General features: G+C 34.1%; 1 protein-coding gene across 2 annotated transcripts in view; it reads right to left on the reverse strand.

Annotated features, from left to right (window-relative positions):
* Window positions 1-10,904: 10,904 nt before the first annotated feature.
* SCN7A (sodium voltage-gated channel alpha subunit 7) overlaps window positions 10,905-18,873 on the reverse strand; it is a 91,760-nt gene continuing 83,791 nt past the window's right edge. For both annotated transcript variants that reach the window (XM_054478927.2, XM_054478928.2), the window contains exons 23-25: window positions 17,613-17,717; window positions 17,055-17,325; window positions 10,905-14,043 (exon numbers count right to left, since the gene is read on the reverse strand). In XM_054478927.2, the coding sequence (XP_054334902.1) occupies window positions 12,977-14,043; window positions 17,055-17,325; window positions 17,613-17,717 (1,443 nt within the window). In that variant the 3' untranslated portion in view covers window positions 10,905-12,976. The remainder of the gene's footprint in view (window positions 14,044-17,054; window positions 17,326-17,612; window positions 17,718-18,873) is intronic.

An 18,873-nucleotide genomic window follows, 5' to 3' on the forward strand; every position in this document is an offset into this window, starting at 1 on the left:
TTAATCCACATGTTTATGTTTCTAGTGCTCTTCATTCTATTGTTTACATCCACATTTCAATCTGATATCATTTGCTTTCTGCTTGAAGAAATTCCGTTGGCCTTTCCTGTAGTATAGCACTACTGGTGGTAAATTCAATTATTTTGTGTTTATCTTAAAAAAATCTATTTATCTTCACTTTGGAAATATTACTTTTGGAAATATTTTAAATTGCTATGTATTGGCTCATGGGTCACAGAAGCACTTTGTTTTTTCCTCTCCTTGTTAAATTTAGATAGTTTTTATTCCTACAGCTTCAAGTTCATTGATCTCTTCTGCAGTGTCTAATCTGCATTTAAACCCATTCAGTTTATTTTTCATTTTGGATGATTTTTTTAAATCCCTAACACTTCCATTTGGGTATTTAAAAAATATTTCCAATTTCTCTTCTTATTATATTTATGTGTTCCTTTATGTTTTTGTTCATAGTTATGCTATATATAATAGCTAGTTTAATATTCTAGTCTGCTGATTTCATAGTTTATATTGTAACTGATTTTTGTTTCTTTTTCCTTCTAGTTAAAAGTCATATTATCTGCTTCTTCCCTACCCTAAATATTTTCAGTGGACACTGGACATTGTGAATTTTATAATGTGCTATATTTTATTATATTTCTAAAATATACCAGGCACTTAAACTATGTTCAGAGTAGTTTAACCTTTTTGAGGCTTAAAGTATATTTAAGTCAGGTCCAGAGCAGCATTTCATATAGGACAGGGATCCTCACATTTTTGTTGTCTCAGGATCCCTTCTGTCATGTTTCACAATCCTGTGTTACCTATTTTTCAATGTCTAAAGACATGTGTTTCATATCTTTTATCTCATTTTCTAGTTTTACAATGACACAGCAGTTTCCACAACAGTTAATCCATCCTAAATGGAAACAGAAGACCCTAACTTTACTTTTAAATAACCTTAAATAAATCTAATTTTCTCAGTGATTGTATCCCCACAATAATGAAAGCTTGAAATTTCATTTTTTCTCTTCAGCATTAGAATATTTAATTTTTATGCATTAAACCAATGAAGATGAGCAGGAATAACTAAGACATGGAGAGCATAATGGCAGAGTAATGATTAAATAAAACTTTCTATAATCAACAACATAGAATCTCCAGAGCACTGACATGAATGACTCTATCTTATAATCTCAGAAAGAAAAATATCCCATACAATTAATATTATACAAGATTTATTAATAACAATATTCACCAAGGGAAAACAATCAATATAAAACATACAGACAACAATATAATGTCTTAGACATGCCTGTGTTTACTACATAATAATTCATGGTATAGTTATGATAGTATACCACATTTCCATTTGCTTGTTGATTTGTGTAAACAGTCAAGAGGCTGATATCTGTAGCATATGATGAGACCTTGGGGGTCATCCACTCTGACCCCATCAATAGCAACAATTACACTTAGGCAATTGTGTTAATAATTTTGGCTAATTGAAGTAAATGCACAAAGGCTGTTATATTGTACGTTTAATGCATAGTCTGTTACTGAGGGAAAAATATCCTCTGTTTTTTCATCTAAAATAACAAAAAGGTAATGTGATCATACTGGGGAATAATGATAGCTATTCCAGGAAGGTGCCTGGCATCTCCTGACACTTCTTGTCATCAGTGTTAAGAAAATAGAACAGAGTGGATTCATATCCTACAAGCTAGTCCATCAGTGGCACATCAGCACTGAATACTACATCTCAAGCACTTGTCCAATTATAAGATGGCCTCACGATAGCTACTTTTGCTTCTTAAATACTCTATAGTGAAAGAATTTCTCTGGATTTTCACACTTGAGGCTTTTATATATTTTATATTTCTGTTTAGTGATAGAATTCTGGTTGTTGTTTTAATTTATGTGAGTTTTCTGTAAAAGTACTACAGATCAGTGTAAGCTAATGCACATGCAATCAATGCCTTGCAAGGCTTTTCATCACACTTTCTTCCTGGATAGATCAATTGCTAATAAAGGTATCCAATTACTTCCCTCAGAGTGTACTTGGGAATAGCATGAAGTGAAGGAAGCTTGATATGGTCACCTGCTTATAACTGTACATTATTCACAATACCTTTTCTGTGTGCATAAAACGCTGCAGCAGCAGAGATCCCCAGCAGACCTTGGCTGGTTGTGCTTGGGTTGCACTGCAGCGGAATCTTTGTGTACACTGGAAGGATCCAGTGTTGTTGTTGTTGTATTTCTGCAGAAAGCAATGTGAGGACACAGCAATATATTTAGTAATTTAAAGGTCAAGAGAAAAGTCGACATCTTAGAGATGAATATTTGTCACTTCTGTGATGTTAAAAAAAAAAAAAAAAACAACTCATCTCCCTTAATCAAACTGATGTTACTATCATGGAATCTTGCTTGTCCTAAATATGTCAGTGCTCCAACTTGGTCTAAAGAAGTTTCACTCAGTTGAGAAAACAAATCATTTTCTTGGCCAGAACTATAAAGCATGATTGTTAGAACAATTAAAAAGAAATATTTATTCAGCAAACCAAGGGGGCTCTTTCACATATGAAACAAGATGAAATACTCAAAGATCAAAAAGGCATTCCTGCTTTATATTGCACTGTTTCATGGGTTCATGATAAATCCCTTCCTGTTAGTTTTTGTTTAGAAATCTTAAAGAGATTTCTACTAAGCAAAAAAGTAAAAGTCAATGTAGGATTAGCAACTACTGCTTATAATACCTATACAGTTAATTAAGAGTCAATTATAATGGGATGTTATGTTAGACAGCTATGCTACCTGTTAACACTGTGAAATTATATTCAGGTTTAGGTTTTAGACAATGTAATCATCTTAATGATGACATCTAGTTAGAAAATAAAGTTTTATTCCATCTAAAGCTCCTATTTATTTATTTATTTATATATTTTTGAGATGGAGTCTTGCTCTGTCACCCAGGCTGGAGCGCAGTAGCATGACCTCCGCCTCCCAGATTCAAGCAATTCTCCTGCCTCAGCCTCCTGAGTAGCTGAGATTACAGGCACCCGCCATCACACCCAGCTAATTTTTGTATATTTAGTAGAGACGGGGTTTTACCATGTTAGTCAGTCTGGTCTCGAACTCCTGACCTCGTGATCTGCTCACTTCGGCCTCCCAAAGTTCTGAGATTACAGGCATGACCCACCGTGCCCGGCTAAAGTTCCTATTTATTAAGAAAAATATTGAAGAGTTTTAATCGCTGTGTGTGTCCTGAATTGTTTGCAGTTTTGCTCCTCAGAATGACAGAGCATGGCGCTCATTTTTATGAGCAATTCTACTGTGGTTCCAAGCTTGTGCAACATACTCAACAAAATACAAGAATCGTAGTATATGCACCCTGTAACAGTTTCCTTCTTTCTTTTCCTTCCTTCCTTCCTTCATCTTTCCTTCGTTTTTCTTTTTTTCTCCCTTTATCTTGATTTTAATGGAGAGAAATAAGATTTAAGCTTACTCTGGGGAACACTACTATAGGAGATAAAATTTGAGTTATTTCAGTTTCTAAACCTACTGAAGGCCAAAAGTTCAGCTGACGCATGAACCAGGGATATGCAATTATTGTAGAAAGAAGAAGTCACACTCCAAGGAGAACATCTGAAGAAAAGTAAGCCAAGGGGCCTGTGAATACTGTAGTCAAGGTTTAAGGAGAAACCAAGGGATTCTGCTTCTAAGACTGAAGGGACAAGAAGGGAATAGTTACCAAAACTTGCCCTAGAGATTAGATGTAGATGTAAGAAACATTTACAGAAATTGTGGCCATAGGTAAAGAACAGAAACTACACCCAGTGACTGGGGAGGGAGCAAACACTTGGTCTGGTTCTTCCAGTGGTCAAACCCAACCAGAAGCCAGAGGTCAAGAGAACCCATTGAAACAGCTCTTGTGAGTGAGTCTCTAAGAGATGAGGGCAAGGAGAAGAAGGGTAAAGAGTAGTTCTGGCAGGGTAAAAGGAAGATATCCAGTACAGCTGATAAACTGTTACAAATATACTACTCTGACAAATTTCATTTATTCTTCAATCAATGTTGTTTAGCAGTGCTTTCTAAGATGATGAAAATGTAATAAATTTGTGCTGTCAAATGTGGTGGACTCTAGATACAGGCTTTTATTGAATACTTGAAATGTGGCTAGTGGGATTTAGAAATTAAAGTTTTAATTTTATTTGCTAATTATTTTAAATTTGAATAGTCACATATGACTAGTAGCTACCGGTACAGATCTAGGTAACTGTTTCTTAAACTTTACTGTGCATTAGAATCAGTTGAAGGGCTTGCTAACACAAGCCCCACTCCCGTAATTTCTGATTCTGTGGTAGGGCCACTGAATATGCATTTCTGAAAAGTTTCCAGACACATCATATTAAAATGTTGAAAATTAAAGGCAGAAAAATCTAGAATGCAGCCGAAGACAGATGATGCAGCCAGAGAGAGATGATGGTGATAGAAATGGCTGACTTATATTTTCATTAAACCCCATATTGACTTAAAGTGTACACACAGAGTTGCAAATTGACATTGAAATTCAATCATAACACATAGGTAAAACCGAACCACAATATGCTGATGTCAAGAAATGGTTCTAAATAAGAAACACAGTAATATGGAAATTGTAAAACAAGAATGAGAAACATCAGGTCCCCAAATCCTGTATACAACATAGATGTACTATTTAAAAAGAATCCTCTTAGATAACTACAATTTTCAACTGTGAATGTCCACCCACGGAGAGTAGATTTTTTTTTTAAGATTCAAGATGTACATGTGCTTCTTTGTTACATGGGTATTACATGAGTAGTGGTGAGGTTTAGGCTTCTAGTGTACCCGTCACCTCACCCAAATATTGAACACTGTACCCAACAGGTAATTTTTCAACCCTTAGCTCCCTCCCACCTTTGGACTCACTTTGGAGTCCCTAGAGTCCATTATCCCACTTATAAGTGAGAACACAAGATATTTTACATTCTCTAGCAGAATAATTCTTAAAGATTGGCTGCATAGAATTCTTCTAACAGAAAAGATGAATAAAAGAAGAGATCATGGAGCATCAGGAAGAAAGAAATAATAATACAAAAAGCAGAAATATAGGTGCATACAATGAGCTTTCTAAGTGATGTTTGATGATTGGAACAAAATTATAGCATAATCTCATTCTCTTGATGATATTATAAAAATGGGGAAGAAAATCGAAGGTTAAAATAGTGATACCAGTAGACTCATAAAGAGATAGATAGATAGAAAGAGAGATAAATAGATACAAGAATACTCAGAACAACCACTTCCAAAAATGATACTCTCAGAATCACTATAATTAAACCAGATGAAATCCTAAAATATGTTCCAGGAACATGCAGGAAGAACAGAAAAGAGAAACAGAGGTCTGAGTCCAGAGAAAACAAACAGAAAATAATTAATAAATGGTAATCTTAAGTACTGGTATATCAATAATTGTCTCAAGTGTAAGAGGTCTAAATACATCAACAAAAAATGGATAAAAAATGTACCTCAGCTAAAGGCTGCCTACAAGAAACTCCCTTCAAATTCAATGGCATATATAGGTTGAAAGTAAAATGATGAAAAAAAAATTGCCATACAAACCTTAATTTAAAAAAATGAGAATGGGCTATATTGTTATCTGATAAAGTTGCCCTCAGAGGAAAGAAAATTATTAAATACAAAAAGGGACATTACATAATGACAAAAAAGCAAGCTATTAGGAAGAAATGCCAGTCATATATATATGCATCAAAAAACAGAGTTACAAAATACATGTAAGAAAATCTGAGAGTGCTGAAAGGAGAAACAGAAAATTCATAATTGTAGTTGGGGATTTCAGCTGCTCCTTTTCAGGAGCTGATAAAAACACCAGACAGAAAATAAGCAAAATTCTACATCCTGATTATCTGAACAACACAATCAGCGAACAGGATCTAACAAATGTATATGCAACACTTCATCCAACAATTGCAGAATACACATTTTCTCCAAGAGTCCATGAAGTAATTACTAAGATAGACCATATCCAGGGTCATAAAACAAGCCTCAATAAATTTAAAAGTATTAAAGTCATATATAGTGTATTATCTGACCACAAAGGATTAAAATTATAAATTAATAACATAAAATGGAAGGAATATCTCCAAATCTGTAGAAATTAAACAGCACACTTCTAAATCCATGGTCCTAAGGGAAAGCCTTAAAGGAAATTAAAAAATACATAGGGCTTAAGATGAAGCCTTAAAGGAAATTTTTAAAATACACAGAAGTGAATGAAAAAAAAAATAACATATCAAAATATGTAAAATGCCACTAAATAGTGTCAAGGAGAAAACTTTTTATCTTAAAGGGTATATTGGCTATGAATAAATGTCTCAAAAAACCCCTAATTCCCTAACTCAATAAATTATAAAAAGCAAAATAAATGTAAAGCAAGCAGAAAGAATGAAATAACAAATAGGAGAATCCTATAAAATAGAAAAATGGAAAACAACAGGAAAAATCAATGAAACAAAAGGCTGTTTTTAAAAAAGGCAATAAAATTGATAAACCTGTAAATAAAAGTAAAATACATATCATATTACTGAATAAGGAAAAATAAGGCAAAAATACCCAAACGATTCTCAAAACCATTTGATAGGGTTTTGATGGCAACCCTATCAAAATCCCAGCCTGGCTTTTTTGTAGAAGTTAACAACCTTATCATAAAATTTATGTAGGAACAGGACAGGGCCCTAGAATAACCTAACTATCTTGAAAAACATGAAGAACAAAGTTGAAGGAGTCATATCTTCTTATTTCCAAGCTTACTACACAGCTACTGAAATCAAAACAGTCTGGTGATGGAAAAAGAATATATCTATATAGGTCAAAGGAACAGAAATGTTACATTTATGGTCAATTGATTTCAACAAGAGTGTCAAGACAATTGTATGGGGAAAGAACAATATTCAACAAATTTTGCTGGGATAGCTGGATAGCAATACGCAAAAGCATGATCTTAGACCCCTTTCTTAAACCATAGACACACAAAAATTAACTCAGAAGCATAAACTTAAATATAAGAGCTAAAAGCACAAAACTCTTAGAAGAAAATATGGGAGTAAATCACTGTAAGCTTGGGTTAGGCAATAATTTCTCAAATATCCTAAAAGTACAAGCAAAAGTTTGATAAATTGGACTTCAACAAAATTAAAACTTCTGTGTATCAAAGGACATAATTAAGAAAGTAAGAAGAAAACTCACATAATGTGATAAAAATATTTGCAAATCATATGTCTAATAAAGAACTGCTATCTAAAATATAGGAAGAACAGCAATAAAAGATAAATAACCCAATTAAAAATGGGCAATGGATTTGAATAGGCATCCCTCCAAAGAAGACATACAGATATCCAGTAAACTCACGAAAATGTTCTCAACATAATTAGCCATCAGCAAAGTGCAAATCAAGACTACAGTGAGAATTTACTTCATACTCAGGATTGCTACAAACAAAAATACAGACAACAAATGTTAGCAAGGATGTGATAAATTTGCACCTACATGCATTGTTGGTGGGCATATAAAAATGATGCAACAATTTTGAAAACCAGTAGAGCAGTTTATCAATAAATTAAACATAGTGGTACCAGTTTCACCTCTAAGTGAAGAGAATTGAAATAATGGATCTACCCAAAAATTGTACACCAATGTTCATAGCAGCATTATTCATAATACTCAAAATGTGGAAACAATCCAAATGATTAATGGATAAATAAAATATAATATATCTACATTGTGAAATATTATTCAGCAATAAAGAGGAATGAAGTAATGATATCTGCTACAACATTTGAAATATTGTGCTAAATGAAAGAAGCCAGTCACAAAAAAATCACATATTTACACTCCCACCAACACTGTATAAGAAGAAAATGTGGTACATACAGACCATGTAATACTATGCAGCCAGAAAAAAGAATGAGATCATGTCGTTTGCTGGGACATGGATGGAGCTGCAGGACATTATCCTTGGCAAACTAACACAGAAGTAGAAAATCAAATACTGCACGTTCTCACTTATAAGTAGGAAGTAAATGATGAGAACACATGAACACATAGATGAGAACAACACAGCCTGGGGTCTGTTGGAGGGTGGAAGGTGGTAGGAGGGAGAGAATCAGGAAAAATAACTAATGGGTACTAGGCTTAATACCTGGGTGAAGAAATAATCTGCACAACAAATCCCCATGACACAAGTTTACCTATGTAACAAACCTGCACTTGTACTCCCGAACTTAAAATAAAAGTTAAACAAAAAAGAAAAAGAATCACATATTATTCCATTAATATGAACTGTCCAGAACAGATAAATCTATAGAGACAGAAAGTAAATTCATGGTTTTCTAGGGTTAGGTGGTGGTGGAATATGGAGTGACTCTCAACAGAGATAAAACTGTTATAAACTTGAATTGCTGTGATGCTTGTACAGCTCTGTTAATATACTAAAACCATCTAATTATATACTTTACAAGGAGAATTTCATGATACGTTAATCATGTCTCAATAAATATATTTTAAAAAGAATGATTGATAGACAATATGAGCAATTTAATGTATAAGATATGTTTTGCTTGGTAATTGAGAAAGCCCACTTTAAGTGTTCTCCTCTTTTTAAATTTTAGAGACAGAGTCTCACTATGTTGCCCAGGCTGGTCTTGAACTCCTGGGCTCAAGCAGTCCTCCCACCTTGGCCACCCAAAGTGCTGGGATTCCAGAAATGAGCTAATGCACCCAGTCTAAGTGTTCCTTTGAGGTCATCTCAACCTTAACACTCCTGAGTTGTCATTTTTCTTTCCCTCATATTAACACGTCCTAGAATCCAACTCTACCATCTCATGCCATTTCTGAATGCTTTTTGCATAAACATACAAGTAGAGAGACTTGGGGTTTATGGACTCTATTTTTCACACTTCTATATTTGCTGTTACTTCAGCTTAGGATGTCATTCCTCATTTTCATCATTACCTCCAACAAAATCCCATTTACTTGAACACTTAGCTCAAGATCCAGCTTTTCTGCTAAGTTCAGTAAGACTTTCCAGTAGCCCTTGTTGAGGATCTCCATTATTGGAAGGGAGTTAACAAATAGTTCCAACATGGTGTTTTACTTGTCACACTAAGAAATGACTTTTTAAGGATAAGAGCAATCCTATTTATCTCTAAATTGTTGTGCCTAATACCTAGGAAGTGCTCAACAGATTTTTATAAAAGGACAAAATGGAGAGAGAAAATAAGGAAAAATGCTGATAAAATTGTGTATAAATGTGGACTGAGAACTTATGGAGCATTTGAAGGTGTAGACTTTCAAAGAGCCTAGACTAGAATCCAGGAGTATAGGGTTATGCCACCTGGATAGTGAGTAGAACCTAGGGCTGGAGTTGAGATAGAATTATTTGAGTCAGTGTGTGATTAAAAGTAATTGAAGACAGAGGTTTCCATACAGAGGAGGAGATGATTAAGTGTGTAAGCCTGAAAGTTTTAGTTTACCGAACATAAAGACGAAAATTTCCACTTGTGAAGACTCATTCATTGGAGTTCTTTATTGACCATTAGAGCTAAGAATGCAGACCCAGAATTTATGGAAAGGAACAGACAACAGAAGAGAAAGTTCAAAAACCAAAGGGAAAAATAAAACATGTCTGAGAAGGGATTTGAGGTGTCCAGAGTAATTCTGCTCAGATTTTCTAGCTAATCTCTGCAATAGGGATTTCATCGTCTCCTTGGTTCATATCTCTTTATCCTCCAGGCTGAAGAACTATAAGCTGGATGCCTAGGTCTCATCTCTGTGGTGTACTCTTCTTACAAGTGCCTCTGTATTTAATAAAATTGCCTTCTTTAATTGACAAAGTCCTCCTTTTTATGCAGGGGCCCACTTTACTCACTTCACCTCTGATATCCAACACAGAACCCATCATTCCTGCCTATATGTGTATTACAATGTACACTCATAGTATAAAAATTATCACATATTATAACCAGCTGCATAGTTACGTTTCCCCCCAGTAGTCAGTAAGCTCTTCGGTCTCAGATATATCTTTATCTGAAGGATCTGAGTTTACCTTTAGTATTCAGCATTCACAAAATGTTGAATTTTTCAACTTCTATAATTTTATCCCTTATGACTTCCCTTTTTCCAGGGAATGTCTCTACTTTTAAAATTTACTCCACCAACTGGGGAAAGTGGGACAGAGGGAGATGGAGAGCGAGAGAGTGAGTGTGAGAGAAAACACATTAAGGCTCTGTAACTGGATCTGGTTTAGAGTTCTGGCCTTTTTACTTATAAGATCTCTGCAATATAAAAACTTCATAACCTTTCTAAACCTAACTTTTTTCACTCATGAACTGAGAGTGATCACTTCTTCATGCATGATAAATACATAGGATAAGGCTGGGCATAGGAGTGTGCTCAATAAATGGTAGCTGTTACCATTATCTTTAAAACAATTTCAAGTGTATTATATTTATTAATGAAGCACAATAAAATTTTTGAAGATGCAGAAATTGATAAATAGTAGAGTACCAATAAATTTAATTTCAGTATTATCTTCCAGAAAGCAAATTCTAATAATACAAAAATATATCTAGTAAAATTATTGTTATAATTTTGATAAGAAGAGTGATCTTTTTACATCTTCTTAATGTGTAGGGGCCTCTGGTAAGCTTACTAAAATGTAGTTTACAAAATTATGTGATCTAAAGAAAGCACAACTGTTTCCAGTTTTAAGCCTGGATTAACAAACTTTAATGTAAAGCTTTTTTTAAAAAAGTATACTACACAAAGTTGCCAAGATGATTTATCACATTAAAAACAAACATACCTTAATGTGGTTTACAAGTTATATTTATTATTTTCTATAGTATCTAAAAAGTAACATATATTGTTAAGACTTTGTGAAAAATAACTCTTTACACAGGTTTTGGAAGGTACCTGGCAAACAAGGTTTACAAGTAAAAGATATACTTTTCAAACTAAAATCAGTTTGTTGTCTTTATGCAATTTAAAGAAGCAAGTTATGATTCAAGCAAGTTTAAGTATCTGAAGCAGTTTCCACAATAAAGCATTCCCAAGAAATAGAAAATGGAGAAGCTTAGATAAAGCACCAGCTGTCACACTGTCACCAAGTTAACACTGGTTCCTCACTGGTCCCCATAACATGATGGAGAGCAGGAGGAGAAAGGGAAGGAACACTTAGAAAAAAAAAAAAGAAAGAAAGAAAACCCTGAAATTACATTTACTTAGGGCATCCCCTAAAGGCATCTTGGTTAGGTTATTCAATTTCTGAGGGGCAGAAAAAGATTATAATAGTTAAGGCTTGAGATCATGCATACAGAATAAAATACAATTACTGATACATAAATTATATTGACTGTTATACAACATATTTAAAAGATAACATTTAAATCAATAATATATAAATTTTCTTTGTGAATCTTTTAGGACTTAGCAGGCACATTGAAATCAATCTTCATACAGTTGGAATAACTCTCAGAATCTCAAACTACATGGAAGTAAATTACTATATTTGTATGAATAAGTCAAAGGACAACTATTTATGCCTATCTTTAAAAAATAATTTCAATAGTGAAAACTAATGTTTAGAATTTTACAGTTCTTTGAATATAAAACATTTTATAGAGTATTGATTTATATGATGAGATTAAAAAACTTGAAAACGTAAACATATAAGGGAAAACTCACTTGTACATACTGTTATAAAACAACAACAAATTTAAACTTTTATCTCCTAATTCATAGTTCTCATAGTTTGAGTGGCCATTGTCTTTCTCTAAGTTATAAAGAATTATAACGTACAGTAAAAAGTACTTTAAAATTGCCACAACTTTCCAATTAAGGGTCGGTCAAGACACTATGAGAATCCCCGTACATAATGGTAGCTCTCAACTCTTCTAATTCATATTTAAACATACATTTGTCAGATCTTATATATTCAATGTTACATTAGAAATAACTGGTAAAAATACATCAATTTCATAATAAGGTAAAGCTTGAGTCTATTAACATATTATCTATTACATCATTTTAGTAAATGTATACTTTTTTAAAAAATAGGTGTAAATGAGAAGAAAATGCAAAAAAATTAAGCTGTAACTCTCCTTTAGGCTTCTTGTTTTATGAATCTGTCCTGCTCAAGAGCCAGAGCTTAGGTGGAACTAGCCAGAGATGAGAAACCAGGATCTTGAGCACAATGATATCCTATTCATTCCCAGTTCCAAATGAAAAGAAAACAAGAACATGCACAAATAAGCACAGAGCTTCAACCAATCTTTTTCAAATGCAGTTTTAATCAGCCCAAGATAAAACCTAAAGTTTAATAATAATAATAATAATAAAAGAAAAAAAAAAAAAAAGAATCTCTGAGGTTGATCTCAAAGGCACTTTCTAAAGAACTGCTCTCTCCCTTCTTCCAATTGGCATTTGTCTAGGCAAGTTTATGATTTAATGGCCGGTAGCATTTCACCATCCCACATCAGGAATGTATTTGCTTATTTGTAAGCGTTAATAGTGGTGACTTGAAGCCCATTAAATTATACATAAAATATAAAAGAAAGCGCCTGCTGCTGCTGATCTCTATGACCCCTTCCCTTCATTCCCTAGAAGGCACACATCATGTAAGCTATGTAGAGAAAACAAACATGAGATTGTCAAATGGCCACTTTAACCCGCTTTAAACTCACTGCAGCAATATTAAGGATTCTCTTGATTTGTTAGATATAATGCTAAAAAGTGAATTTGGCATGAAGTCTTGCGAATACAAGCTTAATTACCATCGGTTGTAAAGAATTGATTATTATCTCTACTTTTCTTTTATTCCTGGCTCAGGCTTTCAACGTTTTTCAGATATGTGAAGAAATATGCTAAGAGGTGGTAAGTGGGATTAGATCTGGCTTTGAATAGGTGACTTTTCCTTAGCTTTGTCAAAATAGGCACCTTCTTTAGCAGCGTGAACATCTCTATCACCATCTATCATATGAGTATCTGATGTGTTTTTGTCATTTCGCCTCAAGCGGTAATTTTTATAAGCACGTTGAATGATGGTTGCTGAAACTGCCTCTTGTTTTCGTTTCAAAGTAGTCGTAATTGGCTCACATGTGATCTTAAAAGGGTTGGCTAACAAAAACCCTGATTCTATTTCTGAAAGAACTTTCTCCATCCTCACATCTTGACCCATAACTCTTTTTGTAAAAGCAAGTAAGATATCGAGGCAATGAATTCTGTCCCCAACAGCCATGGGGAGGTCCAAAGCAATGAGCTGGCCCTTGTTTGGTTTTGCCATGAAAAGAGGAGGTTCAAGAGCAGCTGCAAAATCTGAAAGCTTGCTAGAGTCTATGTACTGGGTCCTATCAGGATCAAACCTTTTCCATACCTGAAAGAATTTCCTAAAATCATCTTCACTCAAGGTCTTGTTTTTCTTCTTAGAAGCAATATTTAAAAACTCCATGACAACAACAATATACATATTTACAATGATCAGCCATGATATAAGGATATAACTGACAAAATAAAAAATCCCAACAGAGGGGTTCCCACAATCTCCTCTAACTTGAGTCCCAGGGTTAATTTTATCAGGATCACAGTCAGACCATTTACTGTTGAAAATGGCATCAAGCATCCCATCCCAACCAGCAAATATTGCAACTTGAAAAAGACAGAGCATGCTGCTGCCAAAGGTTTCAAAATTAGACACATCATTAATTCCAGCTTCTTTTTTAACATAGGCAAAATTGTACATTCCAAATATGGCATAGATGAACATGACCAGGAAGATGAGAAGAATGATGTTCAATAATGCTGGGAGGGACAGCATCAAAGGAAGCATCAGATTATGAAACACCTTTGGTCCTTTTCCAAGACGCAGCATGTGAATGATCCGTGAGAGAAGTATCAGTTGCACAAATGAAGGAGGCACAAGGTAGGCTCCTACTGTCATAGGCAGACATAGTCCTGGGGGTGGGAAAAGATAAAGCAGGCTATACAATTATTCAAACACAATTGTATTTTGAGGACTATAAATTATTTTACACTTAATTGTTTTTCCCTATGTTTTATTAATCCTTTATTGATCCCTTCCATTTTACTAATCATTCTCATTTAACAGTTAGCATGTTGAAAGTTTGGGTCAGCCAAACACCAATTGTATCAATGCTCAGGGTATCTAGCTAAATTTGGAAGATTATTTTTCTGTAACATCATCTAAGAGTATTACAGATCAAGTAGTTCTGGAATTACAGATGACCTGATTCTATAATGTAGGACAATAGTCATAATTTTTTATTGCTATTGGATCATGAAATTTAGTTCCATGCAACCTTTATTGAATACCCAATAAATATATCACACCAATATGCAAAGATGAATGACATGATTCCTGTCTTCAGGAACCTTATAATTCAGAAACTAGTGATAGACATTTAAAATAATGATAAGGCAGAAAGACTTAATTGATAAATATAATTACAGAAATGTCTGGCATTCAGTGATTCATAGATTATAATTTAATTTATTTCATAAATAGTACTGGGGCTCCAGGAACTTTAAATTTAAATTGAATAAATAAGTCTTTGTTTAGAACTTTTTTGTAGCTGTGGTAGTTAGATGAAGGAAGTATGGCAGTGATTAACACAAGGACTATAAAACAAGGTAAAATTATAATTCATTAAAGGTTTAGGAGATGTTCTCTGGAAGTATTAGAGAGAATGTAGTTTATTTTGAATTGAGAAGGTAGTGGAAGAAGGAATCCCACGAGGCTTCTAAGTGATATGGTAGGTTTGTTGAATCTGGAGGAATCATGTCTCACATTTTTGTTAAACTTGGTCTCTGCCTAAGATGATATTTCTCTCTGATGTTCTATCCTATCAATACCCTATCTCTATAGTGCTTTAGTGAATCTTCTACTCTGACCCAAATTCTCATTTCCCTTCAACCTTCCAAACTTTTTCATTATGCAGGAAGTATCACTAAATTGTGAATAAATTCCTCTACATTCTCATCACTATTTTTTTTAACCCAATCTCTTTTTTGGGGGGGGAAGTTCTTTCTTTAATTTTTGTTTTTCTTTATTTCTTCTAAAAAAACCCACCAGGATACATGTGCAGAACATGCAGGTTTGTTACATAGGTATACATGTGCCATGGTGGTTTGCTGCACCCATCCACCAGTCCTCTAAGTTCCTTCCCCTCACGCCCCACCCTCCAACAAGCCCTGGTGTGTGTTGTTCCCCTCTCTGTGTCCATGCGTTCAACTCCCACTTATAAGTGAAAATACGTGGTGTTTGGATTTCTGTTCCTGTTTTAGTTTGCAGAGGATGATGGCTAAATATGGCTCTATCTTGAAGACTCTATTTCCCTTGCAACCCTCTCAAATACAGAGAGCTCATTCGTCCCCACTCCACTTTCCTCAGGTTAGAAAGAAAAAATATGTATCTTTCTTTCTTTCCGATGTGATTTCTGGTCACTTTTCCTTCCTATTATTTTTATAAAGAAAAAATAAAAGAGATTTTTGACATTTTGTGGATCATGCCATTCAGCTATATCATTTCCGACCATTCCTTGGCTCTATAGCCTACTCATTCTTCATTCATATTCATTGAAGACTTCAGTAATTGACTCACTGTCTCTCATTTCACCTTAGCATCTACCATCAACAACCCATTTAAAAGCCAGTTTCTGTCTTTGGTCTTCTCAAGTTATTACACTCTTTTCCATCATTTTACAAATCCACATTTATAATCACATTCTGGACCCAAGATATCTTGCCTTCTGAAACTTCAAATTCAAACTGCTTTCTCTCTGACTGCAATTGCTTTTCCTTCCAGTTCTCTGATGAAGTCCCCTTCAGTCTCATAGGACTCTAATTCCATCATTCCTCTGACTTCTTCCTATCAGCTCCTTCTTGTCTTCATGTACTTTTCTATCAGTTTTTCTGATAGCTTCTTCTTTTCTGAAGCTTCTTACAGTTTTTGTCAGTAGTTAGTTGCATTGTTTCCACTATCAACTGAATGAGTGAATATTTGGAAGCACATCTGGGCAAACAGTTTGTCTATATTTTCTACTACTCAATATATAGAATAGTGTTTGATGCAGTAAACTTAAATATTGTTCCTACTCTCATGGAACTTACATCCTAACATGTGTGTTATGGGGAAACAGACAAACTTCTCTCTGTCTGAAACTCTTTGACACTAAATTCTTTGCTTGGCTATCTCCTTAACTGAAAAGTCTCTAATTAGATTTCACGTCTTCCATAAAGTTTTCTCTGACCTCTACTTACTGATTAGGTGACCTCCTTCTGCTGTGCTGCTGCAGCACCCTGTGACTTCCCTATCATAACCTTAATAGCACATATTAAAATGTACTGTTTAATTATCTATATCCTTTAATAGACTCTAAGCTATGTGTACACAGAAATTATACTTATCTTGTTTACTACTGAATTTTTTGCATATAACACACTCTTTATTCACAAAGAGAATTATCAAGTGTATTTATTAAATAAGAGAGAGATCTCCAAAGTAAGAGAAAACAAGCAACAAATTTGTTAAAGCCTGAAACTCTAATGTTGTATAAGTTGTAAATAGTTTTAGAGATTAGAGGGAAGGAAATAATAGGGAAGGAAATAATAGTGAACTTAAAAGAATACATCATTCTAAGACATAAAGATCTTTCTAGTGTCATCTAGAAAATTAATGTATATTATAGAATGAAGGGGTGACTAAACATTCACCTGGTGGCTTGTATGCAAAGTTTATGTTATTAGAAATATTTTTGAACATCTTATCTCTATTAGGCATGGATGGCACACATATGAATACAAATGTGAAGCATTCCTGTTGAAAATAAAAAAAGATCTCTACCTGTTTTGCTTATTAGGAGACTATATTTAATGAGATATTTACTGTAAGAGCTTACTTGAATTAATATTATTATCAGTAAAAATTTGACTAAACAAAATCTTACCTGTGATGGAGAAAATAACCACCATAAAATCAAAAATGTTCCACGCAATGGTGAAATAAAAACAACGGAAAGCGATGAGCTTCAGTATACATTCCATAGTATATAGCATAACAAAAATTGAGTTAATCCAGTAGAGAACAATGGACATTTGTAGACTCTGAACATCAGTGTCTATCATCATGGCTATTGCTTGGAAACATATAAGAACCATAACAATGACATTAAAAACTTGGCTTGTTACCACGTCAAAAATGAATCCTTGGAGCTTGTTCTGTGGGTAAAATCAACAGGTGTAATAGTCTTATTAATAGGATACGTATACATATATATGGTCTTTTATACGCTACAACTTTCTTCCCAAAATAAATGAGAATAAGTGTGAACCTAAATTTTTGCCAAACTGTAACTATAACATATAGTCAAAACAAACAAAATGACCATGAAAAGCTTTGTCAAGAGGACACAAAAATTTTGTCAAAAGCATTTGTTAAGGCTTTAAAAGAGAATATATAAAGAACACCTCCATTGAAGTTTCAAAAAATCTAGACATTTTCTTACTAATGGGCGAGGTACTGGTCTTTGAGAATCCTCATACATTAGCTTCTTCAGCCTGCGGTACTGTTTTCTCTGTTTAACCGTTATAAAGATATTTGAGCCTCCCAGGTAAAGAAAGGAAAGAAAAATATATTAAAATCACACTTAATCCAAATTTTCCCTTATGTTAATAGGCATTTTAAAGACTTGGCAATTATTGATTTAATCTTCTAAAAAAAGGCTTAACTGCAGTGAATGAAATCATGTTTGAACATGTCTGACTTTCTGCCCGAAAATCCATAAAAAGCACATACAGAATACATGCCGATAGTGACAGAAATTCAGTAATCTCTAAGTGTGCCCTCTTAGGGGAGTGTCAAGTCTTTTTTCACATAGGGTTGTAAAAGAGGACAAAGGAGAAACAGCAGGGGATATCTGGAAATATTTACTAAGAAAGGTTGAGCTCAATAGCTAAAGGAAAAGTTAATTTGTATCTTTTAATAAGCAGAAATAAACAGAAATGATCATATGTGATCATTTTTATATGACTATATATTGCTTTATTTTTCGAATATTATCAGAAGATTTTTTTTTACTACTATTCCGAAAGTACCTTGCGCTTGCTTCTTCATAGCATGTTCGAGGGCTTATTGATTTTTGTGTTTCTAGTGCTAATTTCAGTATCTTATGTAATATATGTGAAGTGAATAATGTCATGTCCTAGGAATTAGGAATTGTTACTGCTCTAAATCAGGACCTGGTCACTTAAATTGACTGCAGACACCAGTTCGAAGCCTAGAAGCAAATCCTAGTATGTTATCCTACAGGGTTGATATTCATAGAAAGCTGAAGCATCCAATCAAAATCGCATTTGATCACTAGGCTCTCCACTCCTATTTCATTGGTGGAGACTCAAGAGTGATATACAGTAGTCCCCCCTTATCTGAAGTCTCACTTTCCACAGTATCAGTTAGCCATGGTCAACCACAGTTGGAAATTATTACATGAAAAATCCTAAAAATAAATAGTTAATACCTTTTAAATTTCATGTGGGTCTGAGTTGTGTGATGAAATCTTGTGTCATCCTGCTCTGTGGAGACTGGGATGTGAATCATCCCTTTGTCCAGCACATTCACTCAGTCTATGCCACCCACACATTAGTCACTTTGCAGCTATCTCTGTTATCAAGCGATTGTGTTCAAGTAATCCTTATTTTAATTAATAATAACCCCCAAAATGCAAGAGACGTGATGCTGGCATTTGAATATGCCAAAAAGAAGCTGCA

Source organism: Pongo pygmaeus, chromosome 11 (assembly GCF_028885625.2).
Source record: "Pongo pygmaeus isolate AG05252 chromosome 11, NHGRI_mPonPyg2-v2.0_pri, whole genome shotgun sequence".
NCBI lineage: Eukaryota > Metazoa > Chordata > Mammalia > Primates > Hominidae > Pongo > Pongo pygmaeus.